General features: G+C 37.9%; 2 protein-coding genes across 4 annotated transcripts; one reads left to right on the top strand and one right to left on the bottom strand.

Annotated features, from left to right (window-relative positions):
- Window positions 1-4187: 4187 nt before the first annotated feature.
- On the bottom strand, window positions 4188-8197 carry LOC143892923 (putative serine/threonine-protein kinase PBL23). Its single transcript, XM_077397843.1, has 5 exons — window positions 7743-8197; window positions 6291-6520; window positions 5994-6183; window positions 5314-5705; window positions 4188-4985 (listed from the first exon to the last, which is right to left on the bottom strand). Exons 1-5 carry the CDS (start codon window positions 7858-7860, stop codon window positions 4689-4691), a joined length of 1227 nt encoding a protein of 408 aa, XP_077253958.1. The 5' UTR covers window positions 7861-8197; the 3' UTR covers window positions 4188-4688.
- Window positions 8198-9297: 1100 nt separating this feature from the next.
- Window positions 9298-15686, top strand: LOC143892921 (uncharacterized). 3 transcript variants are annotated; one of them, XM_077397839.1, is made up of 7 exons: window positions 9298-9395; window positions 9468-9508; window positions 11158-11287; window positions 13576-13969; window positions 14071-14237; window positions 14402-14458; window positions 14497-15686. In XM_077397839.1, exons 3-7 carry the CDS (start codon window positions 11165-11167, stop codon window positions 14695-14697), a joined length of 942 nt encoding a protein of 313 aa, XP_077253954.1. In that variant the 5' UTR covers window positions 9298-9395; window positions 9468-9508; window positions 11158-11164; the 3' UTR covers window positions 14698-15686. The 3 variants fall into 3 exon arrangements, with proteins under 3 accessions (XP_077253954.1, XP_077253953.1, XP_077253956.1); XM_077397838.1 differs by having other exon boundaries at window positions 13576-13972; XM_077397841.1 differs by having other exon boundaries at window positions 13576-13972; window positions 14402-14693.
- The last annotated feature ends 214 nt before the right edge of the window (window positions 15687-15900 follow it).

Here is a 15900-nt window from a genome sequence, read left to right as displayed (position 1 = left end):
GAAAAAGAGGGGATCCGCCCCGCCCCGCCCCGTTTGGGGAGGGGATTCCCCGATTTGAAAGGGGAAGGGGAAGGGGAATATAAAAATTCCCCGGTGCGGGGAGGGGAAGGGGAAGGGGATGGAGTTGTCCCCGCCCCGCCCCGCCCCGCCCCGCCCCGCTACGCCCCGCTAATCAATGCCATTTTTTTGTAAATTTTTAAGTGTTTTTTTTAAGAAAAACGACTAGAAACTCTGTGGATCGGCTACAAGATTCCCCCAAACATAAACTTAGCTTGTCTTTTCCTTTTAATTAGCTTCTGAGAGCATTTTGAGAACTATAATAACCTTTTCACAGATGTTGAAATAATAAAGACAATCTGAGAGCCTGAGACGCTGAGTGTATGCAATTATCAAAAAATCGTAGTGCCAACAGAATTTTAGGGTTGGATTGCAGGTTTTAATTTTCAACAAGAAAAATTTAGCTACTAGAAATTTGTTTCATGTCAGCACTAGACTGAATTGCAATTAAAGAAATAAGTCATTTGTTGATTTTGTTCTCTTCTCCATTCTCATTTCTCATGCTCATCTGGGGGTTAACATGCTATACATAATGAACTAATGAACATTATTTTGCACGTGTGAGCGCCCACTTATGGACTTTTAAAGTTCATTGTGACTACTGAAATAGTTACTTTTTGCACATTGGCTGCCTGTTAATGAAGGTAATCCTGGTGCTCATTTCCTATTTATCATTCCATAATTTATGCAGAAAATTGCTGAAAGATGAGGTCCTGTTGTTATTTATATTTGTTGTCTCATCCATGCATTTCTGATTTTGTCCATCTGTTTGTTGATCACATGAATAGAATCATAGCATTCATCACAATATTGTCTGTAATGGACGTAGAAGAAAGAAGCTCTGTTTGCTGGTTTGGTTGGGTTCCAAAGAGGGGGCGGGGCGGGGATTTTGTCCCCGAAGGATGCGGGGAGGGGAAGGGGAAGGGGATTAGATATTCCCCGCGGGGAGGGGAGGGGGATTCCCCACCATCCCCGCAGAGGGGAAGGGGAAGGGGAGAGGGAAAATTCCCCGCAAAGGGGAAGGGTAAGGGGACCCCAACATCCGGCCCCGACCCGCCCCGTTGCCACCCCTAATCATAATATCTTTCTCTAATTAATGCTTGTCCCCTCTTTTGTCTCCTACCTTTACCCACATAAATCCTAGGAAAAAAAAAAAAAAACCCCGGCAACCAAAAGCTTTAAAGGCAAAGAAAAACATCTCCTCAAGCAGTGAGCCATTCTCACAAAAACCGTTTCAGGGGGTTTATCCGTTTAAGGGAGGGAAATATCATTTCCCCTAAAATAATAGGGTTCTTACTTGTTTATGTGGGGCATATGGCATTTGTGGTAGGCATGTTTGACTTAGAGGAGTGACATGAATGCGTCTTCCTAGCGGTATTGTGCTCTCCAAATAGCAACTCTTCTCAAAATCTCAATCAAAAGGTGGCGAGTTGGAATCCCATTCTAACAACTCTTTCACTTCCAGAGAATCCAGTTACTTTCGGTATTGAAGAATGCTAATGATTATGATCTTGCAAACACTTGGCTTATGTGATTGGTGATCGAGACCGTTGATATGATGGGTCATCATAGGCAACTAAGGTGGGCCTAAGTCTTATGCCGAACAAAGATCTCAGCCACAAGATTGAGGCGTGCGAAAATCAAGAATCTAATATCTTTTAGGCATCTATTATTCGCATGCACCATCAAAGGTTTAGAATTATCCAATCAGAGGGGATCAAGGGCAGTAGGCACATGCAATCAGTATCACACACATTAATTAACAGCTTCGATGACTACTAAGTTTGCATTCTTTAAACATTTGATTGATTCTCATTCTGGAAGTCTGAATCAACTTGGAGTGAGAATTAGAATCACATTCTTTAACTTATATCTAAGAATCATTTTTATAGAACATAATTATTATTTTATCGTCATCTACAATAAAATAATAATTATGGAGTACTAATTTGTAGAATATGTGTCAAACATTATTTAATAGGAATAGATGACTAAATAGGATGCTACCTAATTAATAGTCAAATTAGAGAAATTAAAGGTGGGCCCCTCTATGCGTAATCGACGCATCACATTATATTATAATGATGGTGTGACCAACTGGGGCACAATGTTTACGCATAACATTATCTGTATTTACAGGTGTAATTTAAATTTTACAAAAGTCTTGTGTCATTTACACGCGCTTTGAACTTGAGTGATTGAAGCATTAATGGAAAGACGAGACCTAGGACTTGGGGAATTAACCTCAAGTTGTTGGCTACAAATGGCTTTCCAAGGTAACTGCACAAGGCAGATTTTATTTCTAGTGTACACATTATGATAAACATACGATAGGTTAGCCTAAATTACTTTTACCTAGCAACTTGACGGCTTAATTCATGTTGTAGTGCATGCCTCTGCATGGTTTCATCTCTGTGAACTAGAGGCTAATCATTCCAGAGGTTATTGGTTGCACTGCTCTCATACCATCATTATACAAGGTGGACAGAGAATCAAAGAGAGATCTTATTGCTCCAGTGAGCTGAGCAGGATATATTCTTCAATTTCAGCATTTTAGGCCTTGCCCTATTCCTACAAGAAATCTTTTTAACAGAATCTCAAATTAGACTCCGCCGAGCAATGATCAACTTAGGACCTCATTAAGTAAACTCGCTCATCGAAAGGTCTCATGATTTCGTCAATGACTCTCTTCAATTCAGATTGGGCGGTTTTGAGTCCGAATGGCATGACGTTCCATTCATACTGTCCCATAGGAATTGTCCAAGTTGTCTGATAGTGATCCTTTTCAACGATCTGGATTTGCCAAAATCAAGATTTCATGTCGAATTTGGTAAAACCCCTGGAGACAGGTATGTTTCTTCCTCGTTATGAAAGCCTTTATGTGTTTTGATTTTCGATAAAAAAAAATGCATATATTAAGTAATAGGGTCACAACAATTTCAAGATGGCAATGTTTATGTTCAGCAATTCTGTTCTGCTGTGCAGTGTGTGCACAAGACTCTTGATGCAGATTACTGAATTGTATCAGATACTTCTGAAATTCCCGTGCCATATACTCCCCAGCATTATCTAAAGCTAAGACACATTTTTTTTGACAAACTGAGTTTGAATCTCTTTATGAAACACTAGAAAAATATTCAAAACCTCACGCCTTTCATCCATTAATTATAACTAAGTCATACAACAGTAGTTACCACAAAAAAAAAATGACTTGACTGCCTATGAACTCTAGCTAGACCCAAATATCAGAATGGATGACTAAAAAGGAAACTTTCTTCTATCAACTGTAGAATAAAAGGAACAGATTGATGCTTGTCTAACTCACAAGTTTCACAATCTAAGGTAGAAATAGACTAGGGCCAAATACTAACTTCAAACTATAGAGGGATGGACGTCTGAGTTGGCGATGTGAAAGTTGAGGAAAGACGACATAATGTATAGCAACACTTTCCAGACTATTATCTAGATATTAGATGTGTCAAAGTTGAGGAAAGACGGCATAATGTAGAGCAACACTTTCCAGACTATGATCTAGATATTAGATATACCAAAGTCGAGGAAAGACAACATAATGTAGAGCAGGTGAATGGCAAGGAGGGAACATAGACAAAGGTAAATAGTGTTCTTCACATAGCTAAACAAATCAAGCCTAAAGACAAAGACACCAATCTTTACAGCTTAAACAACCCAAGCGTCAAGTCTGAAAAATAACATGCACCGACATATCAAGGACATCCATTATAAGGAGAAAAAGCTATAAAAAAATTCAAGAAATAATTTTGAAGCAATCTCAGACAAATAGAGAGACTAAGCAGAGGGCTACAAGTTATTCTTCAATCCAATTGCTAACGATAAGGTCCGATAGGTCGCAAGATATGGGCGAGGAGCTGCAACGCGAGGTTGTCAAAGGAGGGAGAGTGAGAGGGAGAAGAAGATAAACGAAAGGTTTCGGAAATTTTTGTTAGTTGAATTTTACTTGTTGCTTTGTATTGGCAAGCCGAGACAAGAGCCCGAGTAAATGGTGTTTAGTAAATTCTAGCATACAAAAGGAAGAAATAAATTTTCTGCTGCAAACAGAGACAAGGTCAAATGCTTCATGCAAACTGAACATTAAAATATGCAAGAGAAAAGGCTCAAATGCTTCACACAAACTGAACTTTATATAAATGCAAAACATGGATACATTTCTTCTCTCATCTTCCCATGGATAGAGGCAATTTAGGAAGATTGCCAAACTACCGTGCTTCGTGTTGCACTTTTGCATTCTTTATTGAATCAAATTTTCCAGATAAGTCAAATGTCACATTGGCATGTGAATCACAGCCGCCTTGATTGTCCACAATCACCTTTCGGTTGAACCATTAATCTGCCGATCTCTAAAATTTATGTTCTGAAACCAAATGGTACACTTGGTTCTAACCACAGATGGATAGATAGTTATCTCCAATAAAAGATACAATTCTGGGCTTTGATGTTCAAAGCACCTATGTCTCGATACGTTTAGCCATCTGCATTATATGCTAGAATTATGGGGCTATATCACCACTGCCATGTTTAATTTTCTCGCTCTTTGCTTGGTCTCTGTTTTCCCCACTAAAGGAACTGATTTTCCTCTCTGTATATGATTGTGATTATGACACGCCATCCTTCTCGATACCTTGATCAGTATTTATCTCTGACTTTTTATTAGGTGAGGATACATTTGATGCGGTAGACTCTAGAGGGTTGTCCTCTGGATCTTCTGTCAAGGCTAGATACTCAAGCGCGGTTACAACGTCACTGATCAGGGGGCGGGTGCTTGCTTCCTCTTGAAGACACATTGCGGCAACAGCAAGAGCTTGATACAAACCCTTTATCGGGTAATTCCCTTGAAGCAATGGATCGGCCATTTGTTTGAATTTCCTCCTATCTTTAAATAGTGGTTGTGCCTGCAAACAGGGTTTGATATCAAGAATATGCTCAGAGAATTGAAATAATAAAATGCAACCATTCTTTTGAGACATGATAAAATTACACAGCCAAATTTATGAAGTCCACAAGAATCCCCTTGCATAGAAAATGGACAGAAAATTTGAAAGAAGATCATAATCACCAAATTTTAGAAACAAGACACCCCCATGAATAATGATTGAAGATGTATTAGAAAACGCTAAATCTATCATGGACACGAAGTATTAAGAATTCTTTTGGAACTATGTTTTAAATTAATTAAGGAGGAGGTAGAATTGTTTAGTGAGATTGAACTACTAAACATACCCAAATAACAAGATTCTGCTCACTTGCTGGTTTTGCATTGTCAATAGCTCTCCTTCCTGTGATAATCTCTAGAAACACAACGCCGAAACTATATACATCAGACTTGGTAGTTAATTGACCAGTCATTGCATACTCTGGTGCACAATAACCATAGGTTCCCATCACCCTTGTAGACACATGGCTCTTATCACCAGTTGGACCGAGTTTAGCGAGCCCAAAATCAGAGAGCTTTGGAGTGAAGTCTTCGCTCAGTAAAATATTTGACGCTTTAAAATCCCTGTAGATCACTGGTGGGTTCGCTGTATCGTGCAAGTATTCAAGACCTTTGGCTGCGCCTTCAGCTATTTTCATCCTTGTTTTCCAGTCCAGAGGCTTCTTATTTGGTGATAAATCTGCAAAAAGCCGATAAAATCTTCTAGTTAGCAGTATTTAAAGGAAGGTTAGCAGGCATGGTTTCAAATTTACCTGAATCTGAAATTTCCAAGATTTCCACCAAAATTTTAAGATTTCCACCGAAATTGCCGAAATTTCCACCGAAATCTTGTGAACTACCAAAATTATTTTCTGAAATTTTACATGATTTCGGCCAAATTTTCGGTTTGGGCAAACCGACACCGAAACCGACATTTAAACCTTGTAAGCAGGAATGCCAGATAAAAATAATCAAGGCCTCGTCATACCAAGAAGATGATCCTCCAAAGACCCCAATGGCATGTACTCATACACTAAAATCCTTTGATCGCCATCTGCGCAGTACCCAACCAGATTAACAAGATTTGGATGGTGAAGCAGACTTAGCATCAAAACTTCGACAAGGAACTCTCTATTTCCTTGCAGTCCATTCCTGTCAAGTTGCTTAACAGCCACAATCTAGTGCAATGAACCAAAAATTAGTAAGACTACATCCGTTTTGGATTATGACTCCCAGAACCAAATAACGAGTAAAATAGAAAATGGGGAATTAGAAAGAGCAATACTTGATTTGTTTTCTCGAGATGCCCTTTGTACACTCTTCCAAATCCACCTTCACCAACAAGACACTCAGTTTTGAAGTTTTTAGTCGCTGCTGCTAACTCACGGAAAGTGAAAGTCTGACTAGCAATATTTCCATCGCCTATTCGTAAGATCTCGTCAGCTATGGCCCTCTGCTTGAAGCTATCTGCACAACAATACGTATAATGATGGATCATCCATGGAGGGAGTTGACCTAGAAAAATGTCATTGGTTAACACAGTCTACTGGTCCATTCATCACAAACTGAGACAGGAAACTAGTGTATGATAAAGAGCAGCTAGGCAAAGAAACTTCAAACTTACACAATGCTACAATTTGAATAAGAAAAAAACTTAGGTTCTCTTCAATGTCTTCATTACATTCATGTTTTTTAATGATCTCTTCATTACATTCATTCTTCATAATCATCTAGAAAGAATCCGTGTTAATTTATCAAGGTAATGCCAATTGATAGTGACCATCCAGTATAGTTTTATTGCATTCAGCTCATTGTGCAGATCATATATATAATTTTGGAGTCACATGAGATGGATTTTTTGGAAAAAAAGGATCCCAAATTTGTTTGGTCACAAATGTGACAGCACAAAGTAAAAAGATATTTTTTTTTGGTTACCTCGATGAATGCTGAATGCTATATGGTTATATAATATGTAAAAGGGGTACAGAGAGGTGCAGAGGATATTGTCCAGATTTGTACCTAATAATATTTACACATCGTCTTACTATCAACCCTCTATATTTTTTCCCATTGAAAATTATGCTACTTAGATGCCATATCTTGGAATTATGTCTTGTTGAGTAACATGGGTTTTAATCTCCTTAACCAGGTTTTTCATGGTTCCCTTTGTTGTCATTCCTACATTCTCAGTTCAAGTTTTGATAATTCAAACCCCACCAAGTTCCATTAACAATTCACAAATTTTTCAGCTGCACATTGATAATCCTGGCCATTCAAATGGGACATTCTTCTAAGATCGCCTTAATCTTGTGGGATCATTTTCAATCCCACTTCGATCTTCACTCGGAAGAAAATTAAAACTTTCCAAATTCCCCGTAGAGCTAACCAAATTTAGTACAAAATCACAAGCAAACACTAGATATTTGGGACTTGCACTAGACAAACCCACATTGTGCCATATCTTTGACCGGGGAATTAACAATCCAACATATCAAACCATCAAAATCTAAACTGAGATAAAATAGACAAAAGTAAAGAAAAACCACCAATTCAAATTCAACCCCAAATTCACAAACTAAAAGCAACCTCAGCATCGAACATAAGAAAACTGATCGATGTCCCAGATTTAAAATTGACAATAACTTATCTTTTTGATCTCCCAAATGTGGATTTCTCATAAACTATAGACAAATTCTAATTCAAAGTGAGAGAAAATCAAAATTCTAAGATAACATACCGGATTTAAAGGAGATGTTCTGGACGAGTGAAGCTAATATTTTATTCCCTTCTTTCCTCTCGCTCTTCCTAAAACATTTATTATCGTTATTCGACTTACAACACGAAAAGCAGTTCATCTCCCTCCCCCCCTCTTCTCTTTTCAAATGTCCCAAATCTCAAAAACCCTAGAAAGCCAAAATTATGATAACTCAACCCATTTCAATAGAATCCATTTCAGACCAAAACAACATAAACCCAGATCGGAAATCGTAAGAAATTAGAGAATACGAAAAGAATTGGTGAGATGAGATTGGGAATGACGAGAAATCGGAAAACCTAAGCCCTGATTTCTGACAGACAAACCCTCGGTTGTTTTGGTTGCTTTTTCGGAAATCCATGGATTTCGGACTGGGATTTTGACGCAGCAATATAACTAAATTTCGTTTTATTTTCCTTCTATTTTTGAGCTAGCCTAGAAATTCTGTTTCGTGGTAACAGACTTTGTACTTATTACGACCTTGAACGCGGAGCGAAATTTTCGTAGTCGTACTTTTTTCGATTATTTCCAGACATACCCCTCCTCGTTTTCTTGAAGTGTAAACCCTTAGGTACAGTCCAGTATTTGCAAAAAGTACTACACGGCCCATACTATAGAATGATCCAAACCGTCCATTTCATGGAAACAGGTTGTGACCTAAAAATTATTTAAATAGGATGATCCCAACCCTCCGATCTATAGAGGTTTCCATAATATGCGATTCCTCCATAGATCGGAGGGCCAAGCCCCACACCATAGGATGATCCAAACCGTCCATTTCATGGGAACAGGTTGTGCCTCAAAATTATTTACATAGGATGATCCCAACCCTCCGATCTATAGATGTTTCCATAACATGTCATATATCGGAGGGCCAAGGCCACACCACAGGATGATCCAAACCGTCCATTTCATGGGAACAAGTTGCACCCCAAAAAATTATTTACATAGGATGATCCCAGCCCTCTGATCTATGGAGGTTTCCATATATTTGATTCTCATCCTATAGAAATGATAATTTGGGCACAACCTACTTTGTGGCCCATCAAATGGATGGTTTGGATCATCCTATGGTACTCTCTGAAAAATATTGGACTATATGAGCGTACACGGCATAAAAACTCTGTTTTCGTAGATCCCTACTTCCAGATTTTATACAGTGTGAACCCGAATAGTCCAATATTTTTCAAAAGGTATTCTACGGCTTACACCCTATCCATTTGATATTTTGATGTGCCACAATGTAAGTAGGCTGTGCCCAAAATATCATTTGCATAGGATGATCCTAAGCCCCCGAACAGGAACTTGGAAACTTATACAGATCGGACGGTTGGGATTATCCTATGAAAATGATTTTGTGGGGTACTTTCTGGAAAACTGAACCGTACGGGCTTACACCATATAAAAACTCCCATACTTCTAAGTCTTTACAGCGTTTCTTCGGGGTCGTTTTCGTAAAAGAACCAAGGGTGGTTTTGTCTTTTAACTACCGCTTTTCCAAAAAACAAATCAGTTCTAGGTTTTCTAAGGGGAGGTGGGGAAAATACGAGCTATGGAAAGAAACTCATGCTAAAAATTCTGTTCCCAATTTGTCGTCTAATCTTGATTTTCTAACTTCCTGGTTAAAAAACACAGGTGATCTCTCTCCTTTTTTACTTTGCCATTTTTCGAGATTTCTGAGTATAATTTTTAACTCTCTCGGCGCAGGTTCTGCTTCTGTGAGTGCCGACCTGTTATCGTCGCCATTGGTAAGAACCATGTTTTCGTAGCGTTTTTTTTTTTTTCTCTTAAAAAGGTAAAAACTAAAAAAATTAAAATAAATGGCTGCAAAGGAAATAAATAACTGTGTGAAATGAGTGCAAAGTAACAGCTGCAATATTTTCTGAATTTTCAGAAACAAGTAACTACTCTGGAATACTTGAACAAAAAATAAAATAAAATTATAATGTGGTCCTCCTACTTGCAACTTGGAAACCATCAGACGGGTATAACCTATGATCTGTGGACATGGACACAAGTGTTGTGTGTTGATACTGACAAGGAGTGTCGAACCCCCAAAATTTAGAAACAGGACACGACTAAATAGAAAGTATATAGAGTCATGATTTATGGATACAGATTCGTGTGTTGAGTTTCGACATGAATATGAGATCTCTGACATGCCAACATCTAAAAAAACTAGAAATGGTGACACATACATATAAAATTACTGATCACTATCATAATTTGTAACAACGTAAATAGGACAATGATTTTTTCGAACCCCCCCTCTCTCTCCTCACACACACACACACAACAGGACAATGCGCCCCCTTTTAACATGATTTGACGTCAAATAGTGTTAAAAGTCTGCCCAAAATTCATGTTAAAAAGGGGGTGAAAAAATCATCTCCTTGTAAATATGGTATTCATTTAATAAACTAATAATTTTAGAACTAATCAACTATAATCTATAACAAACGTGAGATAATCAAATAACAACGCATCTATCAATTTAATCTAGTTATCTTCTATGATTTGGCTGACACTTTGAATTTATTGCCAGCTCACGTGTCCTGCCGTGTCCGACACGACACCCGTGTCCACACGGGTCGACACTCTTTTGGACACTTTTACTTGTATTGCTGAAAGCGTTAGACTTAATGTGGGTGTGTGGAGTCTGTAGACATGTTTTTGTACCGTGTCAATTGTGACATTATGTTTTTTTATTGAATATTGTGTTTACCTCATTTAGACAACTAGTATCCATATTGAAAATGGAGACACGAATCCATGTCCACAAATCATGATCACATATACTTTCTATTTTAGGCGTGTCCCCGTTTCTAAAGTTTGGGGGTTTGCCGTGTCCGACACTCCGTGTCCGTGTCGACACGTGACACTCGTGTCTGTGTCCGCAAATCATAGGTTATCTTCCATCTCCAGTATACAGCGAGAAAGGGAGACCAATATGATACAATGAATGTAGTATAGGAAAAGGAGTTTGTTTAGGGTTTTAGGTTTTGGGGAGTAGATATAAAAGCAAATACTAGTTATATAAGAGGTAAAATAGAATGTCACACTTGGCACAGTACAAAAAAGTGTCCACACGCCTTTATTAGCTCTAACACTTCTAGGAGTACATTTAAAAGTGTCCAAAGGATTGTCGACACATGTGGATACGCATGTCATGTCGGGCACGGCATGACGAGTTGTCAACAATAAACTCAAAGCGCCGGCTAAATCATAGGGTATAACCAATCCACATAGAAATAAAAAAATATATCACGATTTTCTTTGAATGTCTTTGTTACTCATTCAACAGTTGTCTGGGCCCCTGGACCATTTAGTTCGCAATTGCATTTGTTTATTTGTTAGTTTTTTTTTTTTTGGTAATTTCAGTTCATCTTTGTTTCAGGTACTCTATGGAAATCAAACAGCACATTCCAGTTCAAATATATTTGATCTTTGTCATTTATTCCATCATATTCCTATCTGGCATTGGTGCTTATGCTCATATTCCTTCATTGTCCAGCAACGTTGGCAAAGTAGAGTGCTTTAATCCTACATATTCATGATATATTACTTTCCAAGTTTAAATGGTTGTTCAACTTGTATGCTATTTCTTTTAAAGTACATTGATTTTTTTTTTTGAAAAAGGTGACAATTTATTGAAAATGCCAGGAATGACAAGTACATTGATTTTTATGAATGGCAAATGATTGTATTAAATAGAAGAAAGCGCGGGATGTCCTGCGACTGAGGTGGTCAGTATAAGACGACAGACTAAAAAACTACAAAAAGAACAGGAAAACCTCAAGGAGGAAGATAATCATATACTACTCTAAGCTCTCCTTATATACCCCTGCCCTCTCCAGCCTATCAGCATCAGTAGTTTTTAAAGCACATTGATTCCTCTCATGAATTTGATAATTGGAATCTTTCATTGTTTCTGTTACTTAGGGATGAGTGATTGACACTTTTCATTTTTTTGTTGTTGATTCTGAAAGGAATATCACAATTGCTGTTAATTTGAAATTGGTTTCCGAAGAGTGGTTGCTATTCAAATTAGTAGTCACTGACATGTAGGAAAATGGCTCTTCTTATTGGTAAGAAAAAAAGTTCGTAAACAAGGAATGAATATACAGCACAGGCACAACCGAAAAGTGGGTAAAAAGCTAGAGAAAACTGATGTTTTTACATAAAGTAGTTCCTCTAATGAATTTGATAATTGGAAGCTTTCATTGTTTGTGTTACTTAGGGATGATTGCTTGACACTTTCCATATTTTTTTTGTTGATTCTGAATGGAACTGTTAATTTAAAATTGGTTTCGGAAGAGTGATTGCCATTCAAATTATCAGTCACTGACATGTAGGAAAATGGCTCTTCTTATTGGTATCAAGAAAAGTTCGTGAACAAGGATTGAGTATACTGCACAGGCACAACCCAAAAGTGGGTCAAACGCTAGAGCAAAATGATGTTTTTACGTAAAGTAGTTCTCTCATCTTCACATGTGCCAGAGTGTGCCACCTTTATCACGTCAAGCCCATCTGGAATGATGGAGGGTGAAGGTTACTCCCATATAGTCCATAAAAGAACGCAAAACGATCCTCATTGATCCCATAAACATAACAAATTCTTTTCATAAGAACTGCTTCAGTGTGGGCCCTGAAAAAGATAAGAATAATGCCGTGCTCATAATTATTCATCAATCTCCTCTGCTAATCACAGCGATTGATGATTGACAAGTAGGAAAATAGTGTTACGATATCACACAAATTTGAGATCAATAGGTAGAAGATTTATCAGAAACGGGAAATGGTTTTCTAGTAGAAATTTAACTTCCATACAATTTCTCTATGAAAGTAGTCTACTTCTCATCTCCAAACCTTCCTACTTCCTAGTCTTTTTATTTATTTATTTTTCTGTTACTTTTTGTTGTTTCGTTAGTGGATTCTTCCTATTTTTTTTATACTTTCCTATTACTTTCTACTTTGCTCCTGTTGTTTCTTCAGTGGACTCTCTTCCTAGTCTTTATACTCCCTCTCTGCTACTTTTGACTTTGTTCTACATCTTTAATGACTTTTTTCTCCCACATTTCAGTTGTTCTTTGGAACACTTGGCACCCGTGTCAAGTGTCTAGGTAAAATTCAGATCTTGCTGCTGAGTTCTGAACTCTTTTCCCTTCTTCAAGCTTTCCTCTAGTTTAGTACTGTAACTGTGTGTAGTTCCAAAGGTTTTCCATCATCATCCTTGAAAAAATTGTTGAGTTTCTAGAAGTAATTCCAGTCCTAATGGGTTGAACTATGCAATTAATTCTATAGCATCCTGCCTTTGGCCAGATCTGCGTCACATTTCTATACAAACATTATTGTCAAATATGAAAGTGATTGGCATGGTTATACATCAACACCAACTCAGCCATGCCACCTATTTTGTAATAAGATCCAATTTTGAACATGGAACTCTAGTATGTAATTCATTTATTTTGTGTTTCATTCATCAGTTGCTTGGTGGTAGATTGGGTCTGTGCTGTGTTTGTTCATACTGATATGTTTAATTTCAGATAAATATGTTGAAGAATGTATTGGCATTAAGTGGTCTGATGCCCCACGAGGCGCCAATGTGATTTTTTCGATGAAACTTGGTTGTCATTTAATTTAACCAGTTTCCAGTTATCTTTACAAGATTTTTTTGTTAGGTAATAACAAATAGTACCTCATCTTTGATTTTCTCTATTCCTTCTATTCATTCCTTTCCACAGATTATCATTTTTGGTTTCATTTTGCCTTTGATTCATTCCCTTTTAACAAGTTTCTTGCTTATTTTATTTAGTTTCAGGTGAGCACGTGTAATTTGAGTGTGGATCATTCAAAAAACAGCAATCCAAATAGCATTGCCTGTTTTCCATGCTCACACAAGTATCCCCTCAAATCCTACTTTGAGAAACATGATAGCCTACTTGATTCAGATTTTCAAGATTTTTTGTCCCTTGACTCATGTAAAGGGATGGTACATAATTTGAGTTCCATGCTTAGAATGTCACTCTTCCAACGGCGTCTGAATGGTGAAGGTTCTCATCGCCTTTTGGTTTCTTCCATGAAATTTGATATCCATTCTGATTCCATATATGAACAAGCTACACAGGATTGTGAAGCAGTGGTCATTGAAAGACTGCCATTAGGAGTCTTTGCAGACCCGTTTGAGCTACAACATCTTGTTCAGCATGGTGGTACATTACTATATCTCATACTTTGAAAGCAAGATTGGTGGCTTGTCTTTTACTCTCATTAGCTCTGGTTTTATCTTATCATGGATTTATTATTCCAGTGTTTGTTGATGCTGCTGTTTTTGGAGACACTAATCTGGAATTACCATCAGCCCTTTCCAAACGATCTGTTGTTGAAATTCACATCAATATCAGTCGCAGTATTTTGTCATGGCAAAACAAAGGGCTGAACATTACTGTGGAAGTGCCATTACACGCAAGATATCCAGTGTGTTTGAAATCTGAACTGTTAAATAAAACGCAAGTTTTCTGTAAATTGCACAATGGATATAGCATTAATCTGTTCTTGGGTTTTTGGCTTTTGAAGTGGGGTACTTGTTTGTAATGTCTTAGCCAAAACTTCCACAACAATTTACATTTTTCTTTTTGCAGCCTCTTGATGGAAGTGATTATTCAAGAATTGAGATGAGGTTGCCGGACTTGTTGATGCGTTGCGGCCTAGAAAGATCACATGAGAACTGTTTATGGATTCCAATTACTTGGGATCGCAATTCCATGACTTCAGACATTGCTGTTTGGCAAATACCTTGCGGAAACAGGGCACACGCGGGAGCTGTATCCACTGTTACTTTTGTTTCAGCCTTGGTGTCTGCTCTTTCAATTGTTTTTACAGCGATATTTTAACCATTATCTTATTAAAATTCAATGAATGGTTATTAACTTCCTGATGGTCTTTCTCTTTCATGTGATTTGATCTATATTTTTATGTTAAATCCAGCATTTATAGAAGAAGAATTATATGACAGTTACAGACTTGCAGTGACTTGGAGCGATCCGAAACATCTATCATGTGGACCCCATTGTAGGTATGTTATTTGAGTTAGATATTCTCAGTGTCATACATGTCGCTGTGTTCAGATGAGCCAGACCATCCATTTTGGTGGACCCTGCCATGGTTGGGATCTGTACAAATGTCACACTATTGCATAGTGGGTCCCAACCTACTGTCAATCTGGACCATACACACCTTGCAGGCCACACGTTAGATCTCTTGGGAGTCAAGAATCAAGCTGACTGGATGATCGTAACTCTCTGATAAAAAATATACGGATGGAGGGTCAAAAACTGCATTTAGGCAATGGTCCATGTTCACAACGAAAAATACATTTACCTGGATAATCAGGACCGTTCATCTGATAAGATTTTTGGGCCAGAACACCTTTGCCTGTGGGGCTCTCCTCTAATGCCAAATTGGCCGGTCAGTCGTCATTGGTCTTGCCCGGCCCCTGGAAATTGTTGGATGTTCATGTAAAAAATTGGGGTATTTTAATTATTTTTATTGAAAACTTTCAATAGATGCGGACAAATAGCCTTGCCCGTGCTATGCAGGAGTATAAAACATTAGCTGTAACATTGTCCATGGGCTTTGTGGAGATCGTGGGACCCACCCGTTAATACATGAAGTAAAATGATGGGCCCCACCTAATGTCCATATGCATTGGTTTGGGGTGGAGACTGGAGAGTAAAAAACATAGTGGCCTTAACTAATGTTTTTTAGAGGTCATGTTGCCTCGAATCAACTCTTCTCTCCTTCTCTATCTTTTTCTTTTTTATTTTGTGTCACGGACAATCAGGCACGTAACAAAGAGAGAGATTTAAGGGTTATGATTATGGATGAGATTTTTGGGGCACGACCTTCACAAAATAAGTGGGCCCACTATACCATTTTTGGCCGGTGTTTTCTTATAATTTCTTGGTAAAACAGTGTTTTGTAATTTGTTTTACTTGGCATGTTTGGCAACCATGAAAAAATATTTCATGGAATATTTTGTAACCCAGAGCGAAGAAAAAGGTAGAGAGGTAAAATGAAGTTAAACAGCGGAATCTAAAGTTATGTTCTTGCTAAAAATGCTCACAGAAATATCTACATA

The sequence above is a fragment of the Tasmannia lanceolata genome, unplaced genomic scaffold (genome assembly GCF_043159265.1).
Source record: "Tasmannia lanceolata isolate RefF3 unplaced genomic scaffold, GAP_Taslan_0.1 ptg000015l, whole genome shotgun sequence".
Taxonomy (NCBI): domain Eukaryota; kingdom Viridiplantae; phylum Streptophyta; class Magnoliopsida; order Canellales; family Winteraceae; genus Tasmannia; species Tasmannia lanceolata.
Note: the sequence above shows the minus strand (reverse complement) of the source record. Positions and strands in the feature narration are given on the sequence as shown.